This window comes from Zingiber officinale, chromosome 8A (assembly GCF_018446385.1).
Source record: "Zingiber officinale cultivar Zhangliang chromosome 8A, Zo_v1.1, whole genome shotgun sequence".
NCBI lineage: Eukaryota > Viridiplantae > Streptophyta > Magnoliopsida > Zingiberales > Zingiberaceae > Zingiber > Zingiber officinale.
Window position 1 is genome coordinate 134,301,607 of NC_056000.1, and position 11,485 is coordinate 134,313,091.

Sequence of the window (11,485 nt, forward strand, 5' to 3'; positions counted from 1 at the left end):
GAATTTTTCTTAAGAATATCATTTCTCTTTATATTTTATTTTTCTTAAAAATTGCTGGTGCTTCTCACGTGCGTTTGAAGCAAAGAACGGTGCATCGTATTTTTTGACAAACAGTGATCTTCTATTATGCAAAAACAGATGAATATTTTTCGAAGAGGTGGTGGTAAATATTTTTTTGACGAATGGTGCAACTTCTTGTTAGACAAAATGAAGAACAAAACATTAGTTAAAATCGTTGCTCCGATGGAGTTTCATATTTAGCAAACTTTTCAGTTTATTGTACGTGGAAAAGGTTATTGGAGAAAATCTAACAAACATAGCTATAGTGCAACCTTTTCTCCTCATAAGACAGCTGCTCTTGACCACACGTCTCCCTCCTGACCATGAAGTTGAAAGGTTTGTCAGTTCTCTGTTATTGTATTATGAAAGTGTACAAGTGAGGGGTTGGCCGCCAGGTGTAAGCAACTGTAACGCCAGATTAAAAAATTTCAATTACTCATTAAATTCTGTCAACCAACATTCCAAATAATCTATAAACCGTGTAGGCGATGTTAACATCTCAAATACCCCTTAGTGTGTGTTTGGTTCAGGGTTATTCTTGATAACCTTGGTTATCCATCCAAGGTTATCAACAAAACTCTTGTTTGGTTTAGGTATTCGATGATTCCCGAGTAATATCCCATGCCTGACACGTCAGCAAAAGTGTTATACAGCCCGGAATCGGAAAACCTCAGAAAACTAAGGTTTTTCTTGATTCCGAGGTTAACGATTTTTTTTACCAAAAATACCCCCGATAAGAAAAAACATGAAAAAATGTAAAAAATATTTTAAAATGTAAAAAAAATAAAAAAATGTTTAAAAAATTTAAAAATTTAAAATTTTTTAAAAATAAATAATTTAAAAAATTTTAAAAAAATAAAAAATTTAAAAATAAAAAAATTAAAAAAATAAAATTAAAAAAATTAAAATTTTTTAAAAATTTAAAAAAAATTAAAATTTTTTAAAAATTTAAAAAAAAAATTTAAAATTTTAAAAAATTTAAAATTTAAAAATTTTAAAAATTTAAAATAATTAAAAATTTAATTTTTTTTAAAAAATTAAAAAAAATTTAAAAAATTAAAAATTTAAAAAAATTAAAAATTTAAAAAAATTAAAAATTTTTAAAAATAAAAATTTTTTAAAAATAAAACATTTTTAAAAATTAAAAATTTAAAAATTTTAAAAAAAATTTAAACTTTTTTTAAAAAAAATTAAAAAATTTTTAAAAAAATTTAAAATTTTTTTAAAAAAAAATAAATTTTTTTAAAAAAAATTTTAAAATAAATAAATAAAAATTAAAATGTAAAAAATGTAAAAAAATAAAAATAAAAAAATATAAATAATATAAAAATATAAAAACATTAAAAAAAATTTAAAAAAATATACAGGAAAAAGAAAAGTAAAAAATATAAATAATAATAATAATAATAATAATAATAATAATATGTATAGTTGGTTTTGTAACTGAGGGTAATACGGTAAAATATTAAACTAGGGTATTCATTAAAACCTTCAAACAAACAAGTTTTTGTTGCATTACCTAGGTTGAACCAAACAAGATTTGGTTATGTTTTATTCCCCATAACCTTGGTTATGTGATTACTTGGTAATCACATAACCAAGGTTATATATGATAACTTTAACCAAACGCACCCTTACTAATATTGCAGTTGGGTACAACTTTGTTATATTCATCTAATGTTTTTTTATCATTATAGAAAAACTAATTACAATATTAGTGATAGTTGAAATCATAGTGTAAGAGAAGTTTTAAGCTCTGATAAATCTTGTGAACAATATATAAATTTTCTTCTACTAATTCATAAATAAATTAATCCGATGTATAAATTAACATTATATGTAGCAAGTCGTAGCAAAAGAGTGATTACGCTTACCTCATGTATCTTTCATAGTTCATCCTCAAAAAAATGTGGAACCGCCACATCAGCGGCCCCCCTAGAGCCGGTCCCACGAATATGGAGGGAGGTAAATGCAGGTACACAGGTGGAAAGTGCATAGCGGAGACGTTAACCCCAGGCAGTGACACCCCGGGGATCGACCCCTGGACCTTTCAGCCACAGAACCATGCACTCCCCATCTGTGCTACGCCTTGGGGACTTTCATAGTTCATCCTCAGATTATATAAAAGGAGGTAAATTACGAGGTCAATTTATAATTGACTGTTAAGTTGATTAGGGTGGGAGGAGTTTTTTTTTATGAGGACATGTGTCTATTAAAAATTGATCTCTTATCCTATTATAATAAGTCTGTCACTCTTTAACCAACTGAGCATCCCATGAAAATATACATTAATATTATATCAACCTCACCAATATGATTTAGTAAAATGTTAATTATCTTGTATTATTAATCCTATATTGACTTTATTGTCAATCTTTTTTGTATTAAAAAATTAATTTATAATACCTTGAATTAATCAATAAATCATATGGTTACGTGTTTAAAGTTGTTTGTTTGTAAAATGTTAAATTTTAAAATGTGTAACTACAAGTCTAGAAACATATGATGATCTATTGACTTCTTTCACTTTGACTAATGTGCTATAGAAATATTATTGTTATTTACAGTTACATCAATACATAAATTCATTTTATGATGAAGTGCGTTCATGTAAAATGGAATTGATTGATCCACAAAAACAAGACTAACTTGGTGATGATACACCAAACATAAATACCAATAGAAACAAAATGTCATCTTCCACTTCTATTATTATGTTGAGTACTGAAGAGTATGAATTATATATACAATTAAATAATAGAAACTGTTAGTATTGAAGATGTTATCGGCAAGAGTACCTAGAACAAATGTTTGAAAACACATGGACTCAGCTAGAATATTAAAATAATAAAATACTAGTTGAAATTCAGAAATTGAAAGGGATGTATCTATTAATGAATTTATAGCGAATGATATAAACTATACAATAATTCCACCAATGATATTGAATGAATATAATGACCTTGAAAAAATATTTTCATTAGCTAAAGATGATTATGTAATAAACTCAACACTTATTGTGTCACAAAGGCAAGAACTAGACGAGAGTGATGGATTTTTTTATTAGTAAAGCAATGTAAAATTTAATATGTAATAAGTAAATTTTATTTTTAAATAGTAGTGGAATGAATTTTTATTTACTTTCCATAATATAATTTACATTCAATTGAAGGATGTAATTTATTTTTCTTTAATTTTCAGATTTATAATATAATTTGCATTCACTTGAAATAGTAGTGTAGTGCATTTTTACTATCAATACTTATGTAGGTATTCTCAATCCAAAAATATTTTAAATATGCATTTACTATCCAAAAATATTTTAAATATGCATTTACTGAAATATGCTATGAAAAGATGGGTGGACTTGAAAAAAATCAGAATTAAAATAATTTATAATGAAGAAAATTGCACATCAACAATAATTAAAGGGAGAAATAGAATTGACTGTACATTTTAAAACACACAATGTCTTCTATTTTGCAAGGAGTTCCTCTGACCAGTTCCTAAAATAAGTGCTTTGCAAGTCAAAAGCACCCTCATGTTTGAATTAGCAGTTAAATTTATAATTGACGCACTAGGAAATAATAAACAAACCATATGAAACTAGAACAGGAATGGTTCAATATCATTGCTTATTCAGAAAAGAAACTCATACCCAAATAGACCCTTCAACTGTTGGATATTCCTCTCAAACTCAGCTACAACTCACAAGATTTCATGTCGTTCGGGTAATTTATCTTTGCAAGGGAACACATACTTCTGCAAAAATTTTGGACCAGACGATGAGAAAAATATATGTAGTTGATTTCAATATCTTCATCACACGAAACGGAGGAATCAACCTCTTTTCCAAACTTAATCCTAAAGGCAACAGGTGGTACACAATGTCCAAAGGCGCAATCCCAACATCCTTGATAAAAAAATTCCATCTTCCTCTGCAATGCCTCTGTAGAACTCAATAAAAAGGTTGGATGTTTCTTGACTGCAATCAAATTAGCTATCTTAAGAAACAAAAAAAACTAACATTGTGTCACAAGCTGTGCTGATTGGGCTAATGCCCCGATCCCAGGGTGCCATCCATTTATAAGACTTGACAAAGAATCCCTTTGTGGCAGTAGCGTCTTCACTCTTCTTTGTTATTTATTTATTTATCTATATATCTATTCTAATTTAGCCAGCTAGGAACACCTTGGTGTAAAAGCCCTTTTAAATCTGTAAAACATTGTCCCATCCATCTTCACTTACACAGCAATTGTAATTTCCCATCTCCTTTTATTTATGGCAATAAAAATCTTTCAAACGCGACTAACTGAAGATGTAGAGTCATAGTAATTATAGTTCTTAGTATTAGCAATAGCTTTTCTGGTCTTTGATCATAGCGTGTTGTCACGCAGGAGCGATAGGGTTAAATCCCTCCAAATACTGCTAATGCAAATCAGTTTGCAAAATGGAACTCGGAAAACCTAGCATTCTCATGTCTACAATAACAGTTATAAATAATAGAGCATGAAAACTACAATAAAGATTAGCTCAATATCATTGCTTCTACATCATAAAATAACATGCTCAAATAAATCCTTACATTCATTTGCAGTTTGGATTATTCACCTTTAACTCAGCTACAGCTCACAAGACTTCAAGAAGTTCGGGGAGTTTATCTTTGTAAGGGAGAACAAAGCTCTGCAAGAATTTTGGACCAGGCAATGAGAAAAAACTATGTAGCTTGATTTTTGAAGTCCATAACCCTTCAGATTTCAATATCTTCATCAATTGAAATCGAGGTATTAACCTCTTTTCCAAACTAAATGCTAAAACGATTGGGTGGTTAGCAATCTCAGAAGGTTTAATTTCAACATCCTTGATAAAAAATTCCATCTTCCTCTGCAATAGCTCTGTGGAATGCCATAAAAAGGTTGGACGTTTCTTGAATGCAGCAGTGAAATCCGAGTTTGACCAACCAAAGCTGTGCAAGAGCTTGACTTGGACCTCAAATTTTTCCCTGCTGACCCCGTGCAGCACATCAAGGATCCAAAGGAACATTTTAGATTCACGGGGAATTCCAATCCCCTCAGCTCTATCTACCAAAGCCCGGAGGGATTCAGGATTCTGCACGATGAAGCCGGGGTGCCTTTTAATGACACGAGAAACCCGGTCTTCAGGAATACCACATTCATCCCGTAAGAAGTTCAAGTTAGGCCGTACCACATTCTCTATGCTGGTGCTCATAAACCTATTACAGCTCCGGAGATTCCTGAGGAGGATCTCCCTCGATCCAAATAAACTTTCCCAAACCTTCAATCTGGGGAGAAGCGTGTTCTGGACGTTGAGGGAAAGAATGATGGGGTGCAGCATAACGACATTGACGGCGTCGGACTCAGAGAACCCCATGTCGCGTAAAAAATTGAACTTATGAGCGAGGTTCGTCTGCACATCGCAGCCGAGCAATGTTGGTTTCCAAGTTATTAGCTTTCTGAGATTAGAGTCATCAAGGCCCAGGGATCTGAGAAATCCAAGAACGGCGTCAGCCTTCTCGGCGGACCGAATACGGGGGAGCGACTTGGAGACCTTGGAAGCATCGTCGGCGGAGAAGCCGCATGTATTCACGAGGTACTCAACAAGGAAGTGGGGATCGGTAGAAGCGGTGGTGGCGACTGAGGAGGAGGCGGAAGCGCCGGTGGAGAAGAAGAGACGACGGATTCGGATCGATGGAAGGAGCGCATGGCGGCGGACTAGGGAGTGCAGGTGAAGCATCACGACGGCCGACCAGGTAAGCTCGCCACGAATGTAGCGCACAGACCAAATCGCAAACCCTAATTTTAAAAAGGGCGAATTACATTTTACCCCATGAGGTTTGGCTAAAGTACGAAATGATTCTCGTGATTTCAAAATTAACAAAAAGTCCCTTGACTGATGGACGATAGTGGTCAACCAGTAAAAATAAGAAAAAGACACATATATACCCCTGCGTTTCAGGAGAAAAAAAAAGTAAAATAATAACTGACGCAGCTGAATGTTTTTTTTTTTTTTTTTTTTTTTTTTTTTGACAAAAATGGATATCGATAATATTCCTATCTTCCACTCTCATACACAAACTCCAACACTTCTCTCCATCGACTTATCTTGATCAACTCTTGATTTCCTTCGACCAAATAATCAACTGTATTCCATCCCAGAGAGAAGCTACAAAAATATTCCGAACGATCTAAACACGGAGGAGACCTAGAGAGAATCAAGGTTTGACACAACACACAAACATGGTAAGCTTATGTATATATGTGTAGACATGCATGAAAATGTTGGTGAAATCAAAAAGTTGTAAAACTTTTGTATTTAATGTGTTTCAGTAAATGACTTGAACTATATGGCAGAGATCGGTACATCTAGCGCTTGAATAAACCAAAAATTGGGATTTTTGAAAATTATTATTTTGGTGATGATAATACGAAAAGTTAATGATAGTTAGGACTTTTATTATTATGTTTAATTTTATTATGGAAATTTAATCATTTTTTTAGAATTTAGGGTTGTTGTTCATTGAGAATGTATTGGTACTACACTGTTGGTCTGTTTTTATAGGCTGGGAATAAACCTGTATTCCAAATAATATTGCACTATGGTAGCCATGCAGTATCATATGTTGTGTTGCTCTCTGATATTACAGAGTAATTTTGGTGTGACCTTGAGGCTTGGAAAAACATGTTGCTGGTTGTTACTTGTGATGTGCCTTATAGCGAAACTAGGATGGTGTTGGATAGTGATCATAAAGTTGAAGAGATGTTTAGAGTTTATAATGGACAATATGTAATTAATGTGTATGTTGAAGAGTCAATTTCTGTTGATGATAACTTTATGTTTTCCTTTGATAAGAGAACATATTTGTTGTTGACCCTAATGCTGTGTTGAATGAAAATATTATTGATGATAAGACTAATATTGTTAGTGTGATGAATAAGTGTTCTGATACCGGACCTGAAAATGCAACAAAGCCTTCTAGAGGCAATGTGAAACGTAAGACAAGTGCAAGATTAGTTGCAAAAAATGGGCATGGTGAAGGGATTACAAACATAGGAGTAGAGAACAGTGATGATGTTGAATTAAGTGTAGAGGATGATATATTTGTGATAAGTGATAATGAAAATAATCATATTCTGTTGACGACAGTAGGTTTAACAAATATTGCATCCATGTAACCGAAAGTGATAATGGGAGTGAAATTTCCAATTATGACTTTGAAAATGATTCGATTCCTGATTTTGATTCTGAAAGTGATGTTGAACCTGATTTGCTAGCCAAATGTTTGAATAGAGAAGAGTACAAGTTCGTAGAGGGTGAAAAAAAATTAAATTAATGCAAGGAATGATTTTTGAGAATCGGGAAGTGTATAGGAAGGTGCTATGTGATTATTCTATTCAAATGGGGTTCGAGTTAGTGAAAATTAAAAATGACAGTAACAGGGTAATAGTTGGTTGTGCTGGGATGTCTGCCCTTGGAGATCTGGCAGGTCGACGGGCTGACCTGACGTCTTGCATGAAGTCTAACTAGGTTGACGGACTGACCTGATAGCTGGCACGAAGTCCAGACGGGTCGAAGGACTGACCTGACGTTTGGCACGAAGTCCAGCTAGGTCGACGAGCAGACCTGATAGCTGGCACAAAGTCCAAACGGGTCGAAGGGCTGACCGGACATCTGACAGGTAAGTTGAGGTAAGTCACTGGAGGGGAGTGATTGTGAGGACGCGTTCTCGAGAAGGGAACATTAGGCGTTGATCCAACTTAGATCCATTTCAGAAATCTAAGTTGAGATCATGACTAGATTCCAGTCTCGATAAGATGGAATCTAGTTACTATTTTTTATTACTCTTATAAACTTAACTGTGCTAACACTTTGTTTTGCAGGGTAGTTTTGCATTTTGCCTCGGACTAATGTTTTTTGTAGGTTCTGAAAAAACAAAGGTCTGGGCGCTTGGAAGGGTTCGGGGTGTTTGGATTAAAAGCGCTAGAGGGGGGGGTGAATAGCGCTCGTGGCTATTTCGTTCATTTCAGAATCGTAAAACAATCGAGTAAATAAACGCAGCAGAAAAATAAAAGAGCACACGCTAACACAAGTTGGTTACTTGGTTCGGAGCCTGTGGCGACTCCTACTCCATGGCCCGCGATCGTTGATCGCTTCCAGTGGGCAACAACTATAAGCTCGAAAGTTGTTATTACAAACTAAGTACAATGTAAAAGCAGTAAACAAGCTTTATACCGACAACGAAATACTGAAAGTTGAAGCTCCGGGTCGTCGAGATCTCGTTGCAGCACTTTGGGATCGTCTCGTAAGCAGCTTGTAGCAGAAAAATCGCTTGGAAGAAGTTGTACTGAGTTGATGTTCGAAGTCCCCTTATAAACAGTGCTGGAGGCGCCTCCAACGAGCCGATTCAGCCGCGTAGATCAGCGCAGACTCCTTCTGCATTTATCCTCCTCAAGGCGCCTTAAAGGCCAGTCCAAGGTGTAACGACCCAATTTTTCCCATTTCAAGTTCTAAAGGGCCATAAAAATATTTGGAAATGCCTTTAAAATATTCTAGAGATTTTTAGGAATTTTTAGAGTATTTTTACGTAATTTTTGGAGGTCGTTTAGTATTTCTACAAAACCAAAGAAGTTTAAGCAAAAAGTGTTGGAGAAGAGGATTCGAACTCGCGACCTCGGGTCGGACCAAACCAAGCCAAACCGGCTTGACCAGCTGGGATAAGAGATTTATGTTAATCTCAAATAGAGTTAAATAAGGTTATAGTATAGTTGAGTTATATCCGATTACTTATAAAAGAAAATAAGTTTTGGGATTTTAGAAAACCTAACTTCTTCTCTCTAAATTCCTCTTCGCCTTCTCCCTCGCGACGGCGCAAGTACTCTCGGCGGAAACCAGGAGCAGCTAGGGTTGGAGATTCCGACGCCGGCGAAGCTTCCCTCCAACCGTCCTTCATCCACGGTGGCTGTTCCCGACGGAGAGAAGCCCGAGAGCTCAGAGGACACGCCGGAAAAGGGATCTACCTAGCCCTAGAAGTTCCCTTCCCTTCTTCTCAGTTGTAAGTGCAAGGGCAAGCAAAGGTAAGTACTACTCACCTGCGGTAGGAGTTGTTTCGGATTTCCTTTTTGATTCTTCCTTTGCTTCCGAGGCCTAGCATGAACCCTAGACCTTAGTATGTGGCGGCACAGCAAGTTTGACCTCTCCTTTATACGAGCACAGCATGTGAAGATTGAGAAATCGGGTTCTTTGTTCATTTTGAATTCGAAGCATGTTGTAGAGATTTTTGGGTCCTTTTAGCTTTCTGCCGTGAGACATAGAGGAAGAATATGAATGATTAGGTTTAGTTTTTTTGGATAGCATGTTCTGCCATTGCTGGTTGTTTTTATACCATGCAGATTAGAGCATTTCTTGTCATCATTTCCCTGTAAAACTTGAAAGGAACAGCTCTATATTAGTAGGTCTGGTTAGACTTCTTTTGTGTTGTCTAGTGGCTTGTTTTCCTTGCTTCGGTTTTGTACAGCATTAGGAATAGCTTCGGTTCCTCTTAGCATGCATTTAGTAGACTTCCTTGTTGTACCATGTTATTTGTAGGTACTTTAGTTTCGTATGGCAGGCAGATTGTATTAAATGATAATGCAGAATTTTATTAGGTTAACAAGTGCAGAATCTTGCTAGTATACATGTATTCGGGTTTGCTGTGCATTATGTTTTAGTTTTTCAGTAGCATTCTATGCCATGTTTTTACAGCATGATTGGAAGCACTAAGTAGCATTCTTTGCCTAGTTTTACAGCATGTTTAGAAGCACTGAAGTAGCATTCTATGCCCTGTTTTTACAGCATGTTTAGAAGTATTAAAGTAGCATTCTTTGCCTATTTTTATAGCATGTTTAGAAGCCCTAAAGTAGCATTCTATGCCATGTTTTTATAGCATGATTAGTGAGATTAGATTAGCTTTCTTTGCTCTTATCGCAACATGTTTTAAAAGTTCAAACTAGCTCTCTTTTGCTCTATTCTAGAGCATGATTAGTAAGTTCAGATGTGCTTTCTTTTCCTTTATTTTATAGCATGCTTAGAGAGTTCAGATTTGCTTACCTTTGCTTTATTTTATAACATGCTTAGGGAGTTCAGATTGGCTTTCCTTTGTGTTATTTTTATATAGCATGCTTGGTTAGTTGTAATCCTATACTTGTTAGATACATCTAAAGGATTTTAATAAGCTCTAATAAAGGATTATGAGAAGTATGAGTAAAGGAAAAGACTAAAGTCTAGTTAAAAAGGAAGATAACAAGTAAGTAAAGCAAGAGGCTAGTACCCGACATCCAAGAGCTTGTCGTTAAACAAATCCAAGTGACCATTTCCGAGGTCTTGGCCCTGGTAGACCGAGGTCTGCTCTTTTAGGATTGGTGGCTCGCAACCCCAACCTATTAGGGAACGCGCATGAGATGGTACTAAGCCTGGGCCCAAAGTAAAGAAAAGTAAAGAAAAGTAAAGAAGTAAAGAAAGAAAGAAAAGTAAAGAAAGAAAGAAAGAAAGAAAGAAAGAAGAAGAAAGTAAAAGATAGAAATTAAAAGATTAATTTCTAACACAAGGATACAAGAAATGAAATAAGTTCCAAGCTTAGAATAAATAAGAATGGTTAGTTTTCCTTGATTCTAAGTTTACATTGTTAGTTTCTTGTTATCCTGCTTGATACTGAGTATGATTTGTTTTCTGTTCATTTTTTGTATACCATGAGCACATGCAGATAGCTTTATTATTTCAGTTTCAGCACTCATGCATTTCGTTTATGCATTTCGAGTTTTGTGAGATAGATTAGTACTTACTAAGCGTTTTCGCTTATAGATCTTGTCTTCTTTCCTCCTACTGCAGATAAAGGAAAAGCTAAGATATGAAGGGAGGCGACAGGGTGGTGGTGATGATGGATGTGTGTGGTGACTGAACTATGGAGAGGTCCAGAGGGGACTAGCAAGACTTATTTATTTAGAGTTTATGTCTAGTTTATTTTCCTTATTTCCGTTATGAAATTATGAGTTTATGATTGAGTTTGATGTGCATTGTAGCTTATTATGCTTCATTCTGGGAGCTTGAGTTTAGTTCATGTTGCTAGATTAGTTTTTGATTATGATATGATTATTGCTGCGTGGTTGTGAATAAATTGTGATCCAGCCGCATGTGGCTGTGTATATATATCTTGTGTATTATAGATTTGGTCACCGGTACAGGGGAGACTCTGCCGAAATTTTTCGGTAGGAATTTCTCTGAACCGTGATAAATCTAAGTGTCGCTAATAATAGCATAAGTGACACTAGTAAGTAGAGTAGGAGTTAGGTAACGGTCGCCCTTAGAGAGTAGTAGTAAGAAGGGTGGTTGTTACAGTTGGTATCAGAGCAGTGTTCCATTCTCCAGCATCACA

The 11,485-nt window shown here is 35.0% G+C and overlaps 1 protein-coding gene across 1 annotated transcript; it reads right to left on the reverse strand.

Annotated features, from left to right (window-relative positions):
• Nucleotides 1-3,484: 3,484 nt before the first annotated feature.
• On the reverse strand, nt 3,485-5,859 carry LOC122010342 (transcription termination factor MTEF1, chloroplastic-like). Its single transcript, XM_042566836.1, has 2 exons — nt 4,646-5,859; nt 3,485-4,009 (listed from the first exon to the last, which is right to left on the reverse strand). Exon 1 carries the CDS (start codon nt 5,812-5,814, stop codon nt 4,690-4,692), a length of 1,125 nt encoding a protein of 374 aa, XP_042422770.1. The 5' UTR covers nt 5,815-5,859; the 3' UTR covers nt 3,485-4,009; nt 4,646-4,689.
• Between the last annotated feature and the right edge of the window lie 5,626 nt (nt 5,860-11,485).

Bases quoted from the DNA above. Each gene is read 5' to 3' on its own strand.
- LOC122010342 (XM_042566836.1), bottom strand. From the start codon at position 5,814: ATGCTTCACCTGCACTCCCTAGTCCGCCGCCATGCGCTCCTTCCATCG.